General features: G+C 36.6%; 1 protein-coding gene and 1 long non-coding RNA gene across 2 annotated transcripts; one reads left to right on the top strand and one right to left on the bottom strand.

Annotated features, from left to right (window-relative positions):
• Positions 1-251: 251 nt before the first annotated feature.
• On the bottom strand, positions 252-23,959 carry sft2d1 (SFT2 domain containing 1). Its single transcript, XM_007238547.3, has 8 exons — positions 23,803-23,959; positions 21,410-21,496; positions 18,452-18,534; positions 12,559-12,640; positions 10,610-10,645; positions 10,381-10,439; positions 5,875-5,904; positions 252-1,023 (listed from the first exon to the last, which is right to left on the bottom strand). The coding sequence occupies exons 1-8, from the start codon at positions 23,866-23,868 to the stop codon at positions 984-986; spliced, it is 483 nt and encodes a 160-aa protein (XP_007238609.3). The 5' UTR covers positions 23,869-23,959; the 3' UTR covers positions 252-983.
• LOC125802978 (uncharacterized) lies at positions 5,163-17,332 on the top strand. The gene is made up of 3 exons (XR_007440026.1): positions 5,163-5,271; positions 9,445-9,656; positions 16,694-17,332. It is a non-coding gene; the product is annotated as an uncharacterized LOC125802978 (long non-coding RNA).
• Positions 23,960-24,570: the final 611 nt, after the last annotated feature.

The following is a 24,570-nucleotide window of genomic DNA, read 5'->3' as shown; positions in this document are numbered from 1 at the left end:
CATCAGCTCATCTGCTTTGTGCAAAGTGAGCTGCAGGTTGTGCAGCGAGAGCCAGACAGCCTCCACTCTGCCATCATATCATATATCATAACGTCATACGTGACAAGCCGCCAGTCTGTCGCATTCTCCTACACCCCCAATCTGAACAAAGACCGGAAAACACATTGGGCAGCCTGCGTTCCGCTTAAACGACGCATTACAGAACAGATGGGAGGCGAATGAATTAATGACCGACCGGCATCAGCATGACAGAAAGTGTTGGAGTGAGTTTATTAGACGAACTGCAGTTCATTATTGCACAGTTCAAATATTCTGTTAACAAAAACAGACATTAATGCTTTCAAATTACAAAATGCAGGTCATGTGATAGAGCAAAACAAGGCACCAAGCTCAGCAGTCTCTCTTAATATCCATTATTTCAAAAAATCACACTATTTAAAAAAATCTGAGAAAATTTCTTAAATACATATTCATTTAAGGCACAAAATGTTCATTCAGCAAATCATACACACACACACATTGAGTGAAATTAAAGAGAGATAACAAAAGAAAAATCATTTGTTTCCATTAAAGGTAAATGTTATTTACCTTTTTATTATAGAGTGAATTGAAGGTGATTGGGATCAGGTAAAATGGAACAGTTTAGCGATACAAAAAAACAAATCTTGTTGAACCCCGACTGTGAAACCACAAAATATTTAGTACTACAGTAATAGATCATTTTTTCCAGTAATGGCACAAAAGCTTAAACAATGTCACACAATCACCCTCAGTTCACCCTACTGACTATCATTTGTTAATGTATATTAGCGAACTGAAATATCTAAAAATCACAAAATGCTGTATGTTTGGTTAATGCTTGGATACAGAGAAAAAGAAAACAGAATAAATCTTCAGAATAAAATATTTTACATATACATATTTATATACTTGTCTTGCATATTTCGAGCTGACGTCACATTGAGGTGCTGAGGGAAGCAGCTTTAACTCAAACAGGTGGTGAAGCACTTTATGACTGCATCCCTGTGAAGAGACAAAGCACAGCACAATTTAATACTGATACTGATGTTATACTGTGATACTTTCATTTAAATTCATTACAATCATTACAATACAACATACTTGGTCTAGTAGTTGTAGACACACATAATAAATTATTCAGTATTTTATGTAATCATAAATATATTTATATACTAAAAAAAGCAAAGCTAAACAAATCTATTAGGATAATCATCACATGCATAAGCATAAGGCAAAATCTGGCCCTGGGAGGAAATTACAACTTAAACCCTCCATTATAATAATAATAATGTTTTCGTAACACCCAATCCACAGTTTTTGTTTTGGACCGGCTCCTTCCTTTCTTTGTTGCGTCTGGGCGGAGCTGCTGCATATTTTATTCTGTTTTGGCGGGCAGAAGTGGCACATGCTTGGAGCGTCGCACCGCCCATCACACCAGGTACGCTGGCATAGGGATGATGCAACCCTCACAGTCACCACGGCAACAGCAGAACAAGGTCACAGAGCCTTATTTGCCTCCGCTTCCACAGCCACCTCCGCCTCCCGCCTCCCCCTTTATCTCTCCTTTTCCCTTTCTCCATCCCTCTTCTCTCTGTGGATGTCTCTCTCTCTCTTTCTCTCTCTCTCTCCTTAAACGTGTTGCTATGCAGACTCTCCTGCTGCTCAGCATTCTGAAAGGAGGAGGTGTGAAAACAGTGAAGGTTAAGAGGAGGAGATGGGAGGGGAGGGGCTCATTAAGAAGTGGCCGGCTGACATCATCCCATCCCTGCATACCTCTAGACCTATCCTCCCCCACCCCCTCCATCCCCTCCATCCTCTCCGTCCACACAGGTCAAGCGCAATCTCATCCGAACCCCAGCCTCCCAACCTCCCAACATAGAATCTGACGCTACAGTAGGATGTCAGACCACCGGTTCAACGCTTAGCTTTGAAAACGAATGGAAATGAATAAATGATGATTAAGTTCTGAGCGGTTATGATGAAATCTGTAGGCAATGCGTCCCCTGGCTGTAGAGTGCGGAGAAGAGCGTAGCGTGTGAAGAGCTGAATAAGCCCTTTATCTTTGGGGTCAACAGGACCAGAGCATTTTTAACCTCCAGAAAACTACTATATAATAATTTAAATTGTTACCTAAGTTTGTGTCACGTGATATATATTTATGTTGACTACTTAAATAGCCTTTAACAAAAAGCTCAGAAGTCTCTCTCAGCAGCATACGTTAATTCAATTAACTCTTTCCAAATGTCTGAAGAATTTTTATTTAGTACAGCTCTGGAAAAAATTAAGAGAGCACTTCATTTTCTGAATCAGTTTCTCTGATTTTGGCATTTATAGATACATGTTTGAGTAAAATGAACATTGTTGTTTCATTTTATGAACTACAGACAACATTTCTCCCAAATTACAAATAAAAATATTGTCATTTATAGAATGTATTTGCAGAAAATAAAAAGGGCTAAAATAACAAACAAAAAAAAACTCAAATAATGCAAAGAAAACAAGTTCATATTCATAAAATTCAGAGTCCAGAAATCAATATTTGGTGGAATAACCCTGGTTTTTAATCACAGTTTTCATGCATTTTGGCATCATGTTCTCCTCCACCAGTCTTACACACTGCTTTTGGATAACTTTACTCCTGGTGCAAAAAAAATCAAGCAGTTCAGTTTGGTGGTTTGATGGTTTGTGATCATCCATCTTCCTCATAAATATATTCCACATGTTTGCAATTTGGTAAAAATGAAAGAAACTCATAATTTTTAAGTGGTCTCATTTTTCCCCCCATAGCTGTATATATGGGTTTAATAAAATCAGCAGATTAAACACACACACACTTTTTATAAAACTGAAAACTGAGAAGGAAATCTTCTTTGTGTTTTAATGGCTTTATATTATTTCTAAGCATGATATATATTTATGAATTTATTTAAAGATGATAAACGACCCTAAAAATAATAGGATGGTCATGTTTAATGTGGAGTTTAAGGGGGGTAAAACCACATTATGGGCTTAATACACATTAAGAGGATGGGTGAAATACGTTGAGGGATCATTGTGTGGGTTACTCTACTGGACAGGCAGTGATGCTGCCACTTCACGGATGAGGCAAGAGAGGGGTGGGGGGTAGGGGGCGGAGGGCCGCAGGGCAGAGAGCATCACTCTCATTAAGAAAATAGCTTCACGTCCGAAAACACAGGATCAGCTAAACAACAGCCTGTGACGTAGCCCCCAGTCCCCACTAATCCAATAAACACCCAATGAAAATGGTCTTAACCAAGCGGCTTTTGGGCCTCTCAATAAACAACAGTCCATGCTTTCAGAAGGGAGCGTCTATAATAACATTTCTAATGAATACAGCAGACAAGAAATAAAGAAATACACGACCTGGTATTATATACAACAAAAGAATCAAGTCATCAAGGAACTGACTATTATTCAATCCACCAACTAATCATAACATTACTCCTTTCTCTGCTGCTGCTTCCTCATTTTAATGCTGCCATTATTCAAATTCCTGTCTGTAGGAGGAACAATTCATTTTTCTATGGAGTGGCAAAACAATAGAAGCAAAACTACCCTGTAGTTTCTGTAGGGAAATATTTGTATTCTCTGTATTATGGGCCTGTATTGGAAAAAAATAAACATATATACACAGACTGTTTGCTAACTGTTGAACCCTGTTGAAAGCCAGGACTAAAATACAAAAAAAAGGAAATTTAATAACACACATTCAGCAGGTGGGGTGGGTTTATGAGACAAAGCAGCTTCTCTTCTCAAAACACTCTTATCGTGCCTCCCTGCTCCCCGAAGAGCGTTGCAGGCAGTGAGGCGGAAGAGTGGGGTTCAGGGGCTCCACGGCTGTCAGGCTGTATTAGGAGCCACACACTGAAGCACCCCCGGCTCGGTGGGGGGCGGCAGACAGGCCTGCAGATGGGGACAAGCTTCTGCTCTTTACTGTACAAATAAATAAATAACTAGATTGCCACTCCTGCAAAAACTGCGAGTGTGTGATTGCAGTGCTAATTCGTGGCTGGTTGCTATGTCTCTGGTGTCTCTGGTGGTTGCCATGGTGTTGCTAGGTGGATATACATCCACCAAATACAGGTGGAGGTCAAAAAACCTTTCAGTAACATTAGATTATTAGATAAAAATCTCCATCATCAACAATACAAGATCCTCTATTGTCTAATCAGCAGCCCATTGTCTAATCTAAAGTCATGGGTGTAAGCAGAGACCCAATCAGAAGCTGATGACGCCTGCAGCTGGATAATTTGATGTCTATGGTGGCTGAAATAGATTTGCTAAGCGGTTTCTATGGTGTTACTAAATGGTTGCTATGGTGTTGCTAGCTGGTTACCAAGGTGTTACCCAGTGGTTGCTTATGTGCTATCATTGGTGGTTGCTATGGTGTTGTTAGGTGGCTGCTAAGTAATATATTAAAAAGAGGTGATTCACATTCCGGTTCCAAACCGCTTGTGGTGAGAATGTGATCCGGTCTCGATCCGACCCGACTATCAAATATACTATTTTATTTTGAGGTAAATGGCTGCTCAGGTGCAGTTAAGCATGCTGCTCCATGCTAAACTGTTTACACACTAAACACACTGTGTGTGCAGCGTTCACTGCTCGTGGTCAAGTAACTACGCAAGTATTTCTCGCTGTATTTACTTTCCTGCTCCTGCACCTTTCCTGCTCCTGAGGAGGAAACGCTCCAAGGAAACAAACTCATCAACTGATCTGGATCAGAGAAAACTACAAAACTACAGGTGTGAAAACGGATCCATTTAAGATCCATTTATATTATTTTGGCTTTTTATTAAACCATACAGGAGCATTTATTCTTTACTAAAGAGTATATATACATCCACCAAATACAGGTGGAGGTAAAAAAAACTTTCAGTAACATTAGATTATTAGATAGAAAATCTCCATCATCAACAATACAAGATCCTCTATTGTCTAATCAGCAGCCCATTGTCTAATCTAACGTCATGGGTGTAAGCAGAGACCCAATCAGAAGCTGATGACGCCTGCAGCTGGATAAGTTCCCAGAATAACAGGGATGGCTTTTTGACTTCTGTATTAAGGAATTAAACAAATTTGAGCCTTATGTGGCTCGAATGGGGGAGCAGGGAGGGGGACAAAACAACAACCGGCTCTTTTAGCGTGGCACTGGGAGACCGACGTGCTCCACGAGAGGATTAGCGCCATATGGTGGAGGACAACAGCCGTGGATCTGTGGAGCCATGGGTAAATAACAACATGTTTTCATTCAGCCTCTCCAGAAAAACACAGAGTTGCCTTTTGGAGACGTACTGTTCTCCTCGCACCGGTGGTTTAAATTGCATTGTGATATTTGATCTCTTCAGCCAAGCAGAACAGAACTACAGAACGTACCTACCTTACACACGTCTCGTAAATAACACCAAGACAAACGTTGATTAAAGGGAAGTGTGTGTGTTTAAAAATTGGACAACAGCTTCTTTGAACTGATAAGATTATATGATAACTACATGATTAATTATTGATTTTAAACAGTTGATTTTTTTAACAAGAACTCTCTCTCTCTCTATATATATATATATATATATTTTCTTTATTTATTTATTATTATTAATTTTTTTCTCTTCTCTATATATTGTGCATTTATTTGCAGAAAATGAAAAATGGAGCTTTCAGACCTCAAATAATGCAAAGACAACAACTTTAAAGAGTTCAAAAATCAATATTTGGTGGAATAACCCTGGTTATTGTTAACACATATTTTTATTGTTAATACATAATACATTTTAAGTGGTCTATATATATATATATATCCTTGAATCTGCAAAAAAAGAAACTGTTTTAGCTTACCGAGCAAAAGGAATGTATGAAATGCTGTACCTGAAAGACAAAAAAAAAGATGTATTGTAAGATGTAATATATTTTTTAGCACAATTCAAAAAGAAAAAAAAAATATATATCACAAACTAAAACACACTACTCACTACTAACCATACACATCATAATAAAAGGCAGTTAAGCTGCAAATAAACTGACAGGTGGGAGTGACATTTGTGGAATAACTGTATTAGAGCCAAATAATCCATCACAGCGTCACAGATAAGCCAACACACTGGGGTTAGACCATGACTTCCAAATAAATGGGAAATGTTAATATAACAGACTTATGTAATAGACTTAGTTTCCAAATGCACCTTTAACCAAATTTAGTACAACAATTAAAATAATCAATCCAGAATCAATCAGTTTTAAACCTAAAGCTGCAGTTTAAACTCTCTATTTAGTAATTTAGTGATTCCTGCATTTGAAAAGACACTGCTGTGTACCATAGGAGAAAAGTCTCTATAAATAATGAATTATGTACCTAACAGGGAAGGACGTGCCTATTCGACCATATAGATACTCAAAACCCTTTTATTACTTATTTATTTAATGTCTTATTTCAATAAAGCGTCTGGAAATGATAGAAAAAACAAAGGGAAGGAATGTCTTTGTCTGTCTGTCTGTTAGAGAATTAGAGAACTAGCCAGCAGCGGATACTGGTAAGCAAAAAGAGAAAATCATCAGCAGAAATTAATCTGTATATATATATATATATATATATATATATATATATATATATATATATATATATATATATATATATATATATATATTTCAATTAGGGATACATCAAATATTTGTGTACCATGAATATTTGGCAAACAAATATTTGGCATAAAATAGAAAATGGATGTTTTTGGCTGAAAAAATTAAAGTGTAAAGTCCAAATAATGTATACCAAAATGGAATATAACCAAAATCTTGCTTAGTACTAGTACTATACTAGAAGTATTCAATAAATGTTTTTTTTATTGTAGATTTGTAACTGTAAAATACACAGCATATTTACCAGCGTAAAATCAACACTTTCTTTGTTTAAATTTGAACATTTAAGTTACCATTAAAAGTGTTAATTCAACAGTGCCAAATTTTCTGTGTGTATTTAGGCTATTTAATAAATTCATAGGCGAAAAAATGGCAACCGGCAAAAAAAACCACACAAACAAAAAAAAAAAACATATTCAACTTTCAGCAAAATGTTTCTTTTCTTTCTTTTAGTTTATCATTTTATGTTAAATGCCACAGCATATTATCCTCCTCTATATAAATAAACTACATAAAATGTACATACTATTTTATGTTGCCACAGTATTTTCTATATCTAATGTTGACTATTAGACTAAACATAAATGCTTTTTAAATGACTTGGAATCAAAACCTATTACATTTACTTGCATCAGAAGTTAAGAAGGCTCTAACCTTCTATCGTGAATTAGTCATTTTAGATCCATGTTAGAGATTTAAAGCTTTAAAAATAGCTGGTCAAGTCTTAATGAAGCTTAAGCCAGACAGATGCTGTATTAACAGACTGGACCATCTAGGCATGTATGGCATCCTGCTGTTACACATGATCAGGCTGCAGTCATGCTGCCTGTATTCTGCTCTGACTAACAGTGACTGGGCTCTGTGTGTGTGTTCGTGTGTGTGTGTGTGTGTGTGTCTTGGTGTGTACGGTTGCCACAGTGCTCGTCCTCGGCAGGTAGTCTACTGAAGCTCAGTGAGTCACAGAGGGGGAACAAGAACGTACAGTCAGTAAAAACGATGGCAATTATACGACCAATAAAGCCTGACCCACTGACGTGTGTGAAGTGATTCCACATTCTGTTAATATGAAATTTCATGCATTGTACCGACGGAATTCTGACCTCTTGTGTTTAGAGAACCAGTGGGCGTAAGCAAAGGGCACATAATAAATAATCACTAATATTAGACTGAAGCCCATCAACAGCCAGAGTAAACTGTACAATTTTTTGTTGCAGGGTTTGTTATGAATCGGTCATTTCTCTCTTCGTGGCTTGTGGAAGCCGTGGCCTGTTCCGCCATGAGGCATTTAGTGAAGGGATGTCCGCGCTGTGCCGAAAGAATGATAGATTTTCGTTAATGTAGTGGAGTTAAAAATATATTATAATCTGAAATGCAGATGAATTAAAATAAACTAAAGTCACAAAAATGGAAATACTTTTGTAAAGATAAACAAAAAAATCAATTTAAGCAGAGTATTTTCATTTACTTCATTACTTTTCACCACTGTTCAGCTTGAATGTCTTACACAATACAACACAACAGATACTTTCACTCTAGATCACCTAAAAAAATCAGAAAAATAATCTTAAAAAATTAAACAGCACATGCATTTATATAAGATGCATTTGGCATTGTTTATACAGTTAAGAAATATAAAAAAAATGATGTATTCAAAGTTTGTGCATCGTTACACCCCTATTGTTCACAATTTAGAAAAAAAAAATTCTTAATTCACATCTGTTTAAAATATTGTAAAAAAAAAAAAAAAAAAAATAGAATAGCGAACAGTGTATCGTCACACCCCTAATGCAAAGCATTTGCGTCTCATTCTCCAGCCCTCACTGCTATTCTGAGTCTGCACACCTGTGTGGTGCCTGAGGCCAACAGAAAGGGTCAAGATGTGCTTATAGAGATCAGATTAGCAGCTCTGTTCTCCAGGCTAACACATACGCTTAGCTGCTTTAGTGAGCTGGAGACGCTGCCCATCTGCCTCCATCCTCTGCCTCTCTGTCTGACTCTCAGCTATAGGAAAGAGACGTGGTCACGCAGGTACTTCCGGCTGTCTGTCAGACCTTCTGATCTCTGCTAGCATTTAGCTATGTAGCAACATCGTAAACGATAATATGATAATCATTTATAATCAATAATCCACCAACACACCACTGCTTTCATGAAAAAAAATTTAATTGTAAAAAAATTAACATCTACCAACATCTACCTACATTATGTCAAGAAGAAATAAAAAAGGGACAATATGTAAAAACAGAAAATACATTCTTTAATATATTTTGTTCTACTGAATACTGACCTCGAATATACTAAACTGTAAGATTATTAACAATTTTTTTTTTCGATTAGTCGATTAGTCAATGATTATTTCTGCCATGTCCTCTATCCCTTAAAACAATAGAAACTGCAGAACATGAGATTTAAATGGCATTTAAATATCTGAATGTTGTGTAAACATGGAAAGTACTGATTTTTAGTGATTAAATATGTAATCTGTTGCGTTTGGGCACTTTTGTGCACTTTTGTTACAAATTAACAATTAGTTGACAATGAAATTTGTAGTCCACAATTTAAATAATCAACATTGTCGATTATATTGACTAATCGTTGCAGCACTAACTTATCAGTATCAGTTTGCATACTGCATGTATATTTTTTAGGGTTATTGTAATTCATTGCTTAGTTCTGAGGAGTTCTGCATTTCCACCAACAGCCCTTCTACCCTTCTTTCACTCAGCCTGGACACATGTTCACTTTAGCTCTTTTTTTCTTGATTTGCCAAAGAATCAAACCCACTAAAGGAACACAGCAGCATGCAGTTAATGGCAAAGCGTACAGCTTAATTAAGGCCTAATCAGGCCCTGCTAGCTGATGGAGCTTCCAGGTGGCCGTGGGCCAGAGAGGAGAAGAAGTGGCTGCCAAGTTGCTGGGCACAGCATGGCTGAACGTGTGTGGCCCGCATCCCATGTCTTTACACCCTAACTGGATTTAACAGGGTAAGTCGAGGCTCACACCCACACCCACACACACACACACACACTTTAGGGTCAAGGTGAGCAATCAGAGACACCTTCATATACTGACACAGATTAACTTCTTTTTTTTGTACTTAATAGCACAGAAAAAGTGTGCTATAGGCTTAAAGGCCATCTAAAAATTCATGTTGGGTACAAAATATTAATAAATAAATATTGTAGCACAATGAGCGATTGTGTTGAGTTAATCTTATTGGTTCATTTACCTTGTATAGTAAGTTTTTTATTGCCTTATATATTTTCTATTCTTCTTTGTTTTAATGTTTGAATATGTTTCTTATTGTATTGTGTTGTTGTTGCTGGATGCCTAACTGTCCTTCGGGATAAATAAAGTATCTATCTATCTGTCCTTCTGTCTGTCTGTCTGTCTGTCTATTTTTGTTTTCTGGACTAACTTTAATGTTCCAATTCTCCATTGCTGTCAGTCAATTAAATGAAATAAGTCACTATTTTCTTTTAATACTGGCAGTGCTTTTTCCACTGTCAGTAAAGCAGAGTTTCCTCAACAGTGTTTTGCTTTTTTATTGAGTTTTAAAGCTGTTTAAGTTCATGGTTGCGTCTGGTTTTGGACAGATCACACAATAAATGTTGGTGTACCTCCCACCTAATTAGTCTGCAGTAAAAATAAAAAGCCACATCAGCAAAGCAGAAGGAGTATAAAATGAGTTTAGAACTCATAACTTACCACGTCATGGCCAAGAACTGTAAAATGCAGAAGATGATGGCCAGCACTCTTTTATGCCACTATTACAAAAAGAGCAAACAAACAATGAGAGGTTTTTTTTAACTGTATAATAAATGTCAGTTTTAGATTAATTAGTGCCAACACCAGCTCCAGGAAAAAAAAAACGCCTTATTAAATCAAGTCTCTTGTTAAACTAGTATTATAAAGAGTATTATAAAAAGCTGCTTACCCAAAAGACTGAACATAATGTCAGGACGAGGCACAGCTGGGGAGAAAGGGGACACACACACATGAAAACACACACATTAAAAGACATTTCAATTATATAAAAGCCAGTTTAATGTACACATATGCAAACCCATTATTAGATGATCAGTAATCTTTTAAAGAACAGCACAGAATGGTGTTTAACAGCTGGTCTGCATTAAAAAGAGAGTTCAGAGTCTGGCCAGGACACTTCTGGAACTCTGGCTCCTCATTTGGGACAGGGATTTATAAAGCTGGGATAATCCCATATGGTCCGATTTGGCATTCGAGAAATGACTGCTAAATGAACAAGCACCCTGAACTATTAATATTAGAGCTTGGCGATATGGAGCAACAATGATGAATGGCAATAAACTATAAGCGGATTGATATTTTTACATGTTTAAGGTAATAACAAAAAGACACGTCTGAGACAAAACTACATGTTCCAGATTTTACACAAGCACTTTTATTTACCTTCAGTGCTATATCCTGTATCGTAGAGTTGCCTTGTAGTCCTAGCAGCATTTTATATCATCAAAACTACCTAAAAGTCTATTCATATTACACAAATTAATTATATAGAGCAGATTCTTCAAATAAATGTTTTTTTTTTTCACTTCACGTAGCCTAAAGTAAGGAACATAAACATAAAACATACAGTGTGGTTTCTGAAGAAAAAAAGTGCATCTTTACTGCTTAAGGAAAAGTAAATAAGTAAATAAAAAGTTCAGATTGAGTTTTTTTTTACTTTTTTAACTTTCGATAAATCTATACACATACATATTTTTCTGTGATGGGAAGAGAAAGGTGATCTGTGGAAAGCAACATTGTCTATATCTTTATAAATAATGGCTGTGTATTGGCAAAAACGTTTGATGCAGGAGTTATGATTTGATATATCACAATATATTGCAACATTGTAAACAACAAAACAAATTATTGAAAAAACTTTAAAATGGTTTCAAACTGTTATAGTTTAAAAATATATATTTATAAAATTTGAATAAATCCAGTCAGAACAGTACAACACTGCTTCCTATTGGTCACAGTTTAATCACAACCCAAAAATAAATGCACCAATCTTTACATCTAAGCTACTAATTAAATATATATATATATATATATATATACTGTATTTTTTTAATTGATGCAGTATTGCATAACAAAATATCGCACTTTACTTTGATATATCGATATTTTCTTACGCCCCTAATAGATACCCTTCTTATGCCTCATATGAAAATATAGCGATATTACTTAAGACTTGAGATACAGCAAACACTGCGGACCCCTAAAACTAAAACTCACAGGCAGGATAAAGGGTCACTTGGTTTAGCTCTGCCTGCTTCGCTGGATTACCACAACACCACAGAACCGCCAAGAGCTCTTAAGCAGTGCTAAAACTTTGATCTTTGATTGCAGAAGAAGTCGTCCTCCACAAGGCCTAGCTGGCTGCTGAGTGTGTGTGTGATCGTATTTACAGAACAGAAAGAGAAGGGCTGCCTAAGCTCAGCCTCATTACACTCTCAGCCAGGGCTTTAATGAGGTTGAGTCCACTTGTCTTCTGGGGTCAAACCAGCTTGTGTTACCTTACTACTTTAAAATGTGGAAGCACAAACCTTTTAAATAGTACAGAACCAAGTTATGCTAACCATACAGCAGACGACTTTGAAAAACTCTGAAAAGACTTTTAATAGACTTAAGTCTGACACGCTTGGTTATCTTATGCTGCTTCTCTAATGGAATTAAAAGATATGTGGAGTTTATTCCACATATTGTCTCTCCTGTTTTCACTACAGAACACATTCTTTCTTACACTTATATTCTAATCCCTTACAGAATTCTGCAGCTTTAATCATTTTTTTCTGACGTTTTTCTGTCGGTGTGGAAGAGGAGTAGAAGAGACAGTGAAGGAGGTTTGATCTTTACCAGCATGACACAGGTGGCTATGAGTCTGGTCGGCTCAAACATGCGCTGCAGTTGCTTCAGCGGGCCCATCAGGAAACAGGTGCTGGACGAGAACAGAGACAGCATTAATAGCCATTTAACATTCTCAAACATCTGCAGTAGCGCTGGGTATCGAAATTCAATATGATTAATTTTTAAGTGATTGACACCACTAATATAATAATAATTTTATCAATTTAATGCTGACATTTCTCAAAAAGAACTCTTAAAACTGAAATGCATAGAGTATATGCGTAGGAAAAATATTTGTAGTTTAAGCACAAACAATGATTCTTGTTCTTAATAAAGTGCCACAAACATGGTCACTCTCTCAAGGTTACAGTAAGAGAATGAGAATACTCATGTTGGCTATTAAAAACATATGTTGTTTAGTAATAATAAGCATTTTTTTTATATATTTTTTGGGTACAATTTAGAAATATGTATCAAATAAATATTGTTTGGGTATCGGTACCGGTATCAAAAATAAAAAAAAATGATACCCAGACCTAATCTGCAGTCTGTTAGCCTAGCTAGCATTGGGCGATAGCTGCATCCTAGAGCCTTAAATGCATATATCATATCAAACCACAGAATCTACTAATCTAACCAGCACAGTGCCATCCATATGTTATTAAAACAGTGATTAATTTAGCTTGGAAAATACAGTAAACCAAATGTTTTGGGCCATTACTAATATTGGATATTGTGCATTCCATGCAATACCTCTAATAGCACCTCTGCTCATCTGGAACACAACCTATTTAAATGCATCTCCATAAATATGTATCAGTTCCAAATATTGAGCTAATGTGAATGAAACAGTTATCTGCCAATGCTGATTTGGTTTCTGTCATACTGCCATGCATTAGTGCTTGAGTTTAACAGAGAGTGACGGAGGCAAGCTAGCGGCTGAAGACTGCATCAGAAGCTGTAATTCAATACAGAAGATTGATTAGGGCAGAAACTACGAGGCATCAGAGAAATCAAATTAAAGTTAGCATCACAGCAGCGCAGATAAATTTCCTCTCCTTCTCTCCAGCGCTGACCGGGGGAGTAGAAGGGCAAAGGTTCGGCCCCTGGAGGGCTGAGGTTCTCCCAACTGTGTTCCTCAGGCAGACTAACTGAGGCGTTCATTAGATCAGACCAGGTCTAATGCATGAGCTGGGCATTACAGTTCAATTCAATTCAATTCAATTCAATTTTATTTATATAGCGCTTTTTACAACAAAGGTTGTCACAAAGCCGCTTTACAGGAAAAACAGGTCCACGCCTCTTATGAGCAGCACCACAGAGATGCCAATTTTATGGTGACACAGTGGCAAGGAAAAACTCCCTTTAAGAGGAAGAAACCTTGGAAGGAACCAAGACTCAGTCCGAGGAACCCATCCTACTCGGGTTGACCAGCACTGACATCATTCACATCACACAGAAGAACAGAACAGGCGCCTAGATCACATCATCTGAGGAAACATCACTTCTGCAACCCTTCTGATCGAGATGACGTAAAGCAGGTCCCTCCTGCGCCAACCATTTACTCATCTAATCTAAAACGTCACGAAATAATAAAAAAATTGAAGCTTTTGTAAAAGGTAAAAGTTGATGGGGCACAATTAGCCTGAGCGTGCTCTTAGCATTAATGGAGCAGAAGATTTACACTGAACTTTTATTTCTGAAGACTTTGTTACACTGCTGCTCAAATACTTGAAATCACAGCTATAAAACAAGTTGGATGAAGATATGAAATCATTCTAATGATATCATTTTTTCATGAAAAACAAAGACATTTTAGGTGATTCAGCAGAATTTAAAAAGTGGTGTTCAGCTCTTGAGACATATAACTGGACAAAAAACTCAAATTCAAATACATAATTAATGTAATGATCAACATGTAGATCATTCAAATACGGTTCATCCCTGGTTAAGGAGTGTTTAGGATTTTATTTTCAGTTCATTAGAGCATTCAGAAATTCAACTATACAAAAGTACAATAGAATCCATTAATTTAGCATGTTTCACTTCAGAATATTTCCTTCATTTTTCATATTTAGCATGGATGCCATAACTTTTTTTTAAAACCCACTTGGTTTTTGACCATGGTTTAAGATGAAATTGTGATTTTATATAATTATTCATTTGTTATTGTTTTAATCTTTAACTGGCAGCCCGGTCAGGTAAATTGTGTATAATATAGGCCACCACCTTTTACCTTTCAGCAGGACAATAACCCCAAACACAAGACTAAAGCCACACAGGACCGGCTTAACAACAAACCGCTAAATGTTTGACAATGGCCAAGTCAATAATCTCTCAATCTCTGCTTATTAAATGCTCAGTAGATGAAACTCAGACAAATAAGCTCATCTTTCCCACTGCTTCATCAAGCATGAACAGCAGGGAATGGTAATAAAAAGGAGTTTAATTCAGACTGCATGTTTACTGGAACCCGAGTGCTCCAGAGAGCTTTAAAGACCAGCACAAACATGGCAGGTAATTGATGAAAACACATCATTTCCCAGCTTTAGCTCAGTGCCATGACAACTACGCAGCCATGCTTACGGGAAGAAAATAAAGACACTCAAAAATTTAATAGCATGATGGCACTGTAAACCTGCCTGCTGACTACGGGCACGGGCCAGAGAGGATCAGTGCCAGGGGAATTCTAGGGTTTTCTAAGATCTTAAGATTGAGGTTAATAATTACACTTCTTCCCGGTTCCTCTGTAACTGATTTTAAAGAACTGTTAAACGGAAGGGTTCTGCTTTCTAACTAGGATATCTAGACTCTGGGTATGTGTTGTTGTGATCATTAGGGTATGTTGCATTTACTGAATCTATTAAATTACAATACAATCAATAAATTAAATTAGTAAGACATAAAAAGCACTATTATAAACTGTCAATTATACTGATTTCAAGTGAAAAGCTAAATTAAAGACTGAGATCTCAACAGAAAGCTGGAAAGATATTTACTCTGAAGAGAAGATTTGCTCCAGGAGAAGATTGTAGGATAAAAGATTTTAGATGAAGTTTTTAGACAACACACAATACAGGATCTGGAAAGATCATCATTTACAATCACTCTGAAATCAGCAAATAAAGCAAATCAACCTAGAAATCAGCCTGATTAACAGGTATGAGGCAGAATTTTATGTTCTCCTGATGTGTGGTAAGCTGTAATCTGCTGTGTGTTTGTGTGTAAGGATTTGTGTGTAAGGATTTTGTGTGTTTCTGTTTGTGTGTAAGGATGCTGCTCTGTTAGAGTGTCATAGCTTTTTTTGCTATTATCATACAGTACATTATATTATAGTAGTACGCATACCTGTGATAAAGGTGAGCAGCTGGGATCTTGCAATTTAACAAACTTATAAGTAACCTTTTAACAAATTATAATGATTGCATTCAAGACAAGGGGTGTGCCTATCGTATCGTAAGCAATAATATCACCAACATTTTTGAATATCATAAACGATATACCCTGAAATATCGTGCCATATCACCCACCCCTGATTATCACATCAGGGTACTACTTTTTTTTTTTTTTTTAGCTGTTCTTAGCAAAAAGAAAATTCACACTGTTCTCATTTCCCATTTTATACCTACTAGCGACATATTATATCTGTCCAGTATCATTTATTTTACTCCAATTCTGGATATATGGAGATACTTGGAGTGCAATACTAGTATCATGACTTTCTGTATCACTGACCTCTGTTACAAAACTCTTGTATTTTTTTATATCTTAATTAGGGGTGTGCTAGATCATATCGTATGCAATAATATTTAATAATTATTTTTAAATTCAGTGTTTTTTCATATTGCCAAGAGTATCGTTACCGTAAAAATACTCCTGAAATATCGTGATGTCATTTTAGGGCCATATTGCCCACCATTAGTTAACACTTTTATATATTTGTATATATATTTATATGTAACAGTAACAGTAGCACATGTTGTCTGACCTATCAGCACTAAGGCCAGCAAAAGAACACGGACGAGTAGAGAGATTAGCACTTTGTTAATAAACCCCATCAGGTATCATCTGGTGTCTGTTTTGAAAGCGGAATTAGGGAACGTCACACAAACGTGACCCACTTTCTTGAATCTGTCTTCTCCAGCTGCCGAAGGAACCGCATGGGGATCTCAGACACCCAAACAAACAAAGTGGGCGCCCTCGCCAGGAGAAATAAAACGCCAGAAGATAAACAGACTGGAGCAGGAGAAGCATGATCAGAGCCGGTGTCTCCCCGTCTCATGCCAAGGAGTGACTTAAGAAAACAAGACAGACCTGTCTGATCAACAGTGTACAGAGCTAATAGTCAAGATCTCATGGCAACCTGAAAACATTAGCACGGGGGAACATTCTTTGTGCTCTGATTAAGTCTCCATGTCTTCATTTTCACACATTCATGAAGGACATTCGCTCTGTTTTTGTGTGTGTGTGTTTGTGTGTGTGTGTGTGTATTTGAGTGGGTGGGTGGGTGATTTTATTTGCTGCTTTCTTGTGAAAAAAGGAAAATAACATCTCATGAATTTCACACATTACATAAGTTTCTGGTCAAAGGCTGACTAGAAGGGGAATAAAATAAAAGCATTATATTTTGTGCCTGTTGAGTTATTACAGATAGGGTTATGAAACCAAAACGCATGATTTTAGCAGAATAATCCTGGCTGTTTTATTTATGCAATCAGCTACCGATTACATGGCCACTGCTAAAATACACAAGACACACAAACACACACACACACACACACACACACACACACACACACACACACACACACACACACACACACACACACACACACAAACACACACAAACACAAAAACACACACACACACACACACGGCTAAGAACATTCTCAGCAGGTTACACAGGGACTGCAGGTCATTGGGGGCAGTGATCACATACTGCTCAGTCAGTCACCTGCACAGAATACCAGCGTACCCATGGAGAGGACCTTTGCATTCTTTGGGACACTTATGTAACAGAAACAATAGCAAGCAGTCAAACAACAGCCTGTCATTAAAGAGACAGACAGAAGCATGCAGGCTTACTCATTTAAGGAAGAGAATGAATGATTAAAGCCTCAGTCAGGAAGTGCCAGCGCAGCTTTCGTGAGTCAAAGAGCATTGTGAAATGGGTGAGAGGAACACACACTGGTGTTAGTGATTGGTGCTATTGTGCAGAGCTGCTGCTGCTAATCAGAAGTACACTGAGGCCCATAAATATTTGGAACTGAAGAGTAGACTTTGAAGTTTAATTCAAGGTGTTGAATAAAAATATCCTATAAAGCTTTTAGCAATTACAACCATTTTTCTACAATGCGTCCTCATTTCAGAGGCTCACTTCTGGAACAGTGTTCTTTGGACAGGTGAAACATAAAGATCAGCCTGTAGCGGAATGATGGGAAAAAGGAAGTATAGAAAAGGCTTAAATATTCTGCAGAGTTCGAGTCAATCACCAGATCTTTTCACTTAGGCCTAAACTAAAGGCAGAAATTCAAAACCCAGAAACCTGCAAGGTTTCTAAAGACACTGCAGTAAAGACCTCATCAAGGAGGAAACCCAGAGTTTGGTGATGTCCATGGCTTCCATACTTCAGGAAGTCACTACCTGAAAATGATTATCAACAAAGCATTAAAAATTAACATTTTATTTATGGTCCAATTAATTGTGAGCCTCTAAAATGAGGAGACTTTGGAGAAAAATGGCTGTAATTCCAAAATGCTTCATATTTTCTGTTTAACCTCTTAAATGTAACCTAAAAAGTCCACACTTCATTTATGAGGAATCAATTTTCAGGAAATATCCCAGCCTGAGGACTCTAAGGGGGAATCCAGGTGAACAACCCAGTTTGTTCAGGTTAACGTACCTAGCCAGAGCTGCAAGGTTTCCTAATGTGTAGAATACTGCAAACAGCGGCAGTCCTTTGGGTAGGAAGAGCAGTGCAGTGCCCTGTTTGCAGAAAATAAAACAAACATACACAAAACAATGAATGTTATTTAGAAAAAATACTGAAAACAAGCTGGCATCACTCTGCCATCTAGTGGTGTGGCTATAGAAATGTGCTTTACAGTCAATCTTCAACTGAGCGGAGTGAACAGGCTTTCAAATGAACTCAAATGTAAACTTTTAATATTTTAGATGATTTTAAATCATTAGATTAGATTGAGTCGTTCTGTTCTGCTAAATTAATTGTAAACATTGCATTTTACAATCCCAATTTCAATGAAGTTAGGATGTTGTGCAAAAAAAAAAAAAAAAAAAAGAAGACGATGATTTGCATATTGCACAATTTGCAGTTGCATGTTGAGAAATGTTGTTCTTGAACTAAAAGACCAGTGTTTGATCATGCAGTTAAGAGTCTTTCAGGGATGCTCCCTTTATACCCAATTATCACTCACCTGTTTCTAATTAACCTGTTCACCTGTGGAATGTTCCAAACAGGTGTTTTTAGAGTGTTCCTAAACTTTTACAGTTATGTGTTGTTTATGTCTTTTTTCAAAATGAGAGAATATTTACAAGGTTTATCAGTTTGAACATTAAATATCTTGTTCTTGTAGTGAATTCAATTAAATGTAGTTTAAAAAAACATTTGCAAATGATTGTATTCTGCGTTTATTTATGATTTACACAAAGTCCCAGCCTATTACAAGTATTACAGGCAGCCAGGCAGTGGGGGAGAGTTTTGCATGCACCCGTCAGCAGACACAGCAGGGTGGTTAACACAGTGAGAACTATCAGCTCTCTGTTATCTGCACACCCACAAACCAACTGACAGTGAACACATCCTCTCACTGAAGAAGAGTGGGAGGGGGTGGTGTAGACTGGTGAAAGACCACAGGAAAACCAACACTGCTCAAAAAAAGGGCAACTACTGCTGACTGGCCTAGAATTCAGTTCCATACTGAATGTCTCTGCTTTTCTAAGGTTGGGGAAATATGAACAGGCAATCTAAATGAATTTCTGACTGAAAAAAACAGAAGCTTATCAAATAGACCAGAAGCTATTTAATGTGTACTAAATAATAATAATTAAAAATAAGCTTGAAAAGTGTAATAGTAATTGGTCGATTGATCCGTGAAACATTTCAGGGAGTTTAGGAAATGAAAGACAAAATACTCAGTAAACATTAAACTTGACACTGTGAACAGGGTTTACTTAAGAAAAAAGAAGTAAAACCAGTTCTCTCACTTTTACTAAGCAAAATAACAAGCAGAAATAAGAAATAAGAGCGTCTTTGTTAGAATATAAAGGCTTCTCTTTTTACGTTTTAGAGAGAGCAGGCTGTTCCAATATGTTACAGCTTACTGATGCCTAAAGATTTCCTTCCCTTAACAGTGTTAATAGTTCTATATTGCAGATGAAGGACTTCAGTGTGGCTTAAGGTCTTCAACACCAGTTAAAGTTTCTCGTTTCTGAGAAAGAGAGAACATTTCCATGTAGTGTTTCTTCTTTTAAAAGAATTCTACAAAATGGAACAGCCTTCAGTGGTGTAGCGTCTGAAAGCTGTAGCCTTCCTCTTTTGTATCCTTGGCATTTTGACACACGTCAAATAAGTATTGGAACCCAGTGAAATCTATTATATACAGTGGAGAAAATAATTTGATTTTGCAAAGAATAGAGAGGTCTGTGATTTCTATTGAAGGTCCACTTTAACTGTGAGACAGAATCTTTAAAAAATCCAAAAAATAAAGTAATTTTTTTTATGACTTTTAGATAATAAATCAGCATTTTATTGCATAATATAAGCATTTGATACAATAGGAAAAAAAACGTCTTAATGTTTGGTTCAGAAATCTTTGTTTGCATTTACAGAGGTCAGACGTTTCCTGTAGTTCTTGACCAAATTTGCACAAATACTGCAGTGGGGATTTTGACCCTCTCCTCCACACAGATCTTCTCCAGATCTTTCAGGTTTCGGGGCTGCCGCTGGGCAACATTAACTTTTTTTGGGCTCAGGTCTGGAGACTGGCTATTCAACTTCAGGACCTTGAAATGCTTCTTACAGAGCCACTCCCTAGTTGCCCTGGTTGTGTGTTTCAGGGTCATCGTCATGCTGGAAGACCCAGCCACGACCCATCTTCGATGCTGTTACTGTAGGTAGGAGGTTGTTGGCCAAAATCTCACAATACATGACCCTGTCCATTCTCTCTTCAATACGGTGCAGTCATCCATTCCCATCCCTAAAGAAGGTTGTTTCCACCCCATGCTTCACAGTTGGGTTGGTGTTCTTGGGGATCAAGGTGCAACTAATACAAGTAATGAGTGCAGAATAGGAGGAATAGCTTCATAAAGAATAAGTAACAGGTCTGTCAGATCCATAATACTTGCTGGTTGGTAAACAAAATAATACTTTTTAATGCAATAAAATGCCAATTAATTATTTTTAAAGTATTTAGACTTTCTTGTTTTTTTTTTTTATTCTGTGACTCACAGTTGAAGTGAAAGTAAAATAAAAATACAGAACTGCCCATTCCTTTTTTTTTAAGGTGGGAGAACTGGCAAAATCAGCAGCATATCAAATGTTTATTTTACCATTGTATATGTATATATTTTTTTCTCCAAATTCTGTTTTTTAATTATTTTTGTGGTTAATCTAGCATTTTTGTCTTAATAGCTGACATACAGCTTAAGTGTCACTGTTGTCCATGTTTTCTGCATCAACAAAAACCAAAAGACCATAAACTATGTGTCAGAGAATGAAGGGTACAGGCTACTCTGTTGAACTATACACATATTAATTACACATTATTGTAATAATGTACTGATCTCCACTGCACCCAGTTACAGAAGCAACGAGGAGAACAGGGAGAGAGGGGGTACTCACGAGGATGGAGCAGAGAATCCCTGAAGCGAAACATATTACGAACCACTTGATCCGTGTGCTGTAACTGAGCGTGGAGGAATCCAGCACCTGTGGAGAACAATGGGAGGAAATCACACAGTCAAACTGTGCCCTGCTACACAATGACCCGAGAGTCTGAAGCATTCAAACATAAAAAACAGCCATTTAATACTTAAAAAAAAACACATTACATCCCACACAAAACAGAAAGTTAAAACATGCTTCACTAGACTTTTTATTCTTACAAACAATCTAGGAAATAACAACCACTACAAATGACATACAACACAGAATATTTACATAACCAGATAAGATAGTAAAAAAAAAAAGTAAAGGTAAGAAGTTTACAAATGATCATACAACATCCAAACAACAATTATACATAAAGCTAAGGCTGATTAAAGAACATGCACAGCAGTTCCAAGTTATTTGTATGAATGGTCCTGTACAATAGGGCTGCGTATAGTTTTTTTTATAGTTTTCAATACCAATATAATACTTTAAATTCAATATAAATACCGATAGCCAAGCAATACTTTTTTTAGATAGCTTTTTTTTATTGTAACCAAAAAATACATAAAGCAACAATTACTCTCACACAGCGTATTTATATAACCTCGATGTGTGCTCTCTTTATTGGCACAGTTATGTAAATAGTAATAGTATAGTAATGAGTTATTTCTGTCGATTCCTTTTTAGTATTAAATTTCGATACCCAGCACGACCTGTACATCTCTCTTATCTCTTAAGTTTTTTGACATCATACTCCTGTGGGTGTATTTCAACATATAAACTCATTCTAAATACAGCTCTGTGGTACTGATTTCTATTCAGAAGTCTTGGCCCTGACAAAGGACAATGTGAACTACAATTGAACTACAGAACAGAATTACAGGATAAATTTTACCCACAGATTTTAGACTCTATAAACTATAAATGGGGAGGTAAAATTATTATTGTAGGTTAACAATAATCTGCAATGGTATGAGTATGTCTTTGGTATCGCATCTAAATCAAATCACGCATGCCATAAACTCATAATGCTGTGGTCATAAGTGCATGTCTGACATAATAACTGTTTACTGTTGTTCAGGATTAATGGTGATGGTTCAAACTATCTCTATCTGTCAATAAATCAATCATAAACCTTGCAACTTAAGTGTCCTACTTTCTAGAGTCTAAACATGTACTTCACACTGTTTAAACACATTTCATAGCCAGGTTCACTCTTTCAACAAAGTCCCTCTAAAGTCTAAAGACTTTTTATACACTATACATATATAGAGATCATAACCTTACCTCTTATCATCCATCCTCTGAAAGCATGTAATGTTAGTGGCACAAATAATTGTTACATCAGGCAGACAGTGAAATTAAAATTAAAGTAGACACTTAATAATATATGTGTTAAAAGCGTAAACAAGAAACTGGTACATATACATTTGTTCACGCATTAAATGGTACTGTAATTCGTTAATTTATGTTAACTAGGTTAGATAGCTAATGTAAGTTATAGAGCAAACATAAATTGTAGTCTGACAGCTAGCTAGTTAATATCAGTAACAATTAAGATATGCTTTAGTTAAATGCTATCTATAGATAGACTTTGTGTAACACATACAACATGCAGCCGACATTGTAATCAAACAAACTGTACAAAAATCCATTGCTATCCTGCTGCCTATCTAAAAAAAAAAAACATTTTTTATAATTGAAACATGTAACAATAAAATAAAAATAAAAGTATTGAACTCATCCAAAACATGTTGTAAAGTAAAAGTGGTAGTAAAAAATAATAAGGTTACTCCAGTAAATAAAGATACAGTATTTTAGTACTTTAGTACAGTAAGTTAATGAGGTTAAAATAATACTCCAGTAGATACAGATACAGCATTTTAGTACTTAAGAAAAGTAGTGAAGTAAAAATAATACTCCAGTAGATACAGATACAGCATTTTAGTACTTAAGAAAAGTAGTGAAGTAAAAATAATACTCCAGTAGATACAGATACAGTATTTTAGTACTTAATTCACAGTGTAGAGAGTCAGTTAATCAAGCTAGCTTATCTAGGTAACGTTAACTTAGCTAACACTAGATTAATGCAGTGTACTATGATAGCATTGTGTCCGTTAAGAATAAATACAAACGTGAGTAAAGTTAATAAACGTCTGTCTGAAGTTTACAGTCAATGGCTATTTACTTAGCTTAGCCTATCTTAGCTTAGCGTAGCTGACCGTCAGTCTGCAGTGTAAACTAGCTGATTAGCATTAGCCGCGGCTAGCTGGTTGAGTTTCTCCGCACGTAGAGAAACAGCCGCGCTTAACTAAACACAGACCCCGGGAACTGAGCCGAGCTCACCCCGCGGAGAACCTCACCTGCGCGGTCAGACCCAGCTCCTCGTTGTCCTCCCGGCCGCTCAGAACTCGGCGCAGTTTATCCATGTTTACCTCAGTTCTGTAAACTCCGCTTTCTGACACTTCCTTAAACGCTCACTGAGCAACCATAGATAGACGCCTTATCACGGGCTCGAGCGTAATCCAGCGACGCCGCCATATTGGTTGGGTCTTTTCACTATAGGCTAGCACTATAGCAGCTTATAGCAGCACTATAGCAGCTTATAAATGAAGAGGTTACAGAAAAGCTTGACTTGATAATACAACTTTGAATTTTATGTTATTTTATGTTTACACTATTTCTCATATTTTATAAAGGTATTATTTCAAGAGAACTTACTAACTAGTTTGTATTAACTGCATTTCTATTTTTTTTTAGATAGACCTCTTTACAAAGCAAGGCCATATATACACGACGAAACAATATATGTATATAAACAGTTCTGAATAAATTTCTCTGATTTTGCTATTTATAGGTATATGTTTAAATAAAATGACAATTGTTGTTTTATTCTATAAACTACCCAGCTGGCATTTTGATTGGTTGGATTGATTGGATTTGGTGCTGATTTTGAAAAGTGAATGAACATTGTATGTTCAACCTTTAATAAACCAAAGCTCACTAAAAACTAAAAATCCTGTTGTTGAGAGTGTTTTAACAATTAACTTACATCACTGTAGTGATGCTGAGTATAAAGAATGTTACCCACCACTACCAATCTGTTTACTGAACATCTGATCTCAAAAACA

This window comes from Astyanax mexicanus, chromosome 7 (assembly GCF_023375975.1).
Source record: "Astyanax mexicanus isolate ESR-SI-001 chromosome 7, AstMex3_surface, whole genome shotgun sequence".
Classification (NCBI taxonomy): Eukaryota; Metazoa; Chordata; class Actinopteri; order Characiformes; family Acestrorhamphidae; genus Astyanax; species Astyanax mexicanus.
This window is presented reverse-complemented; position numbering and strand designations above follow the sequence as displayed.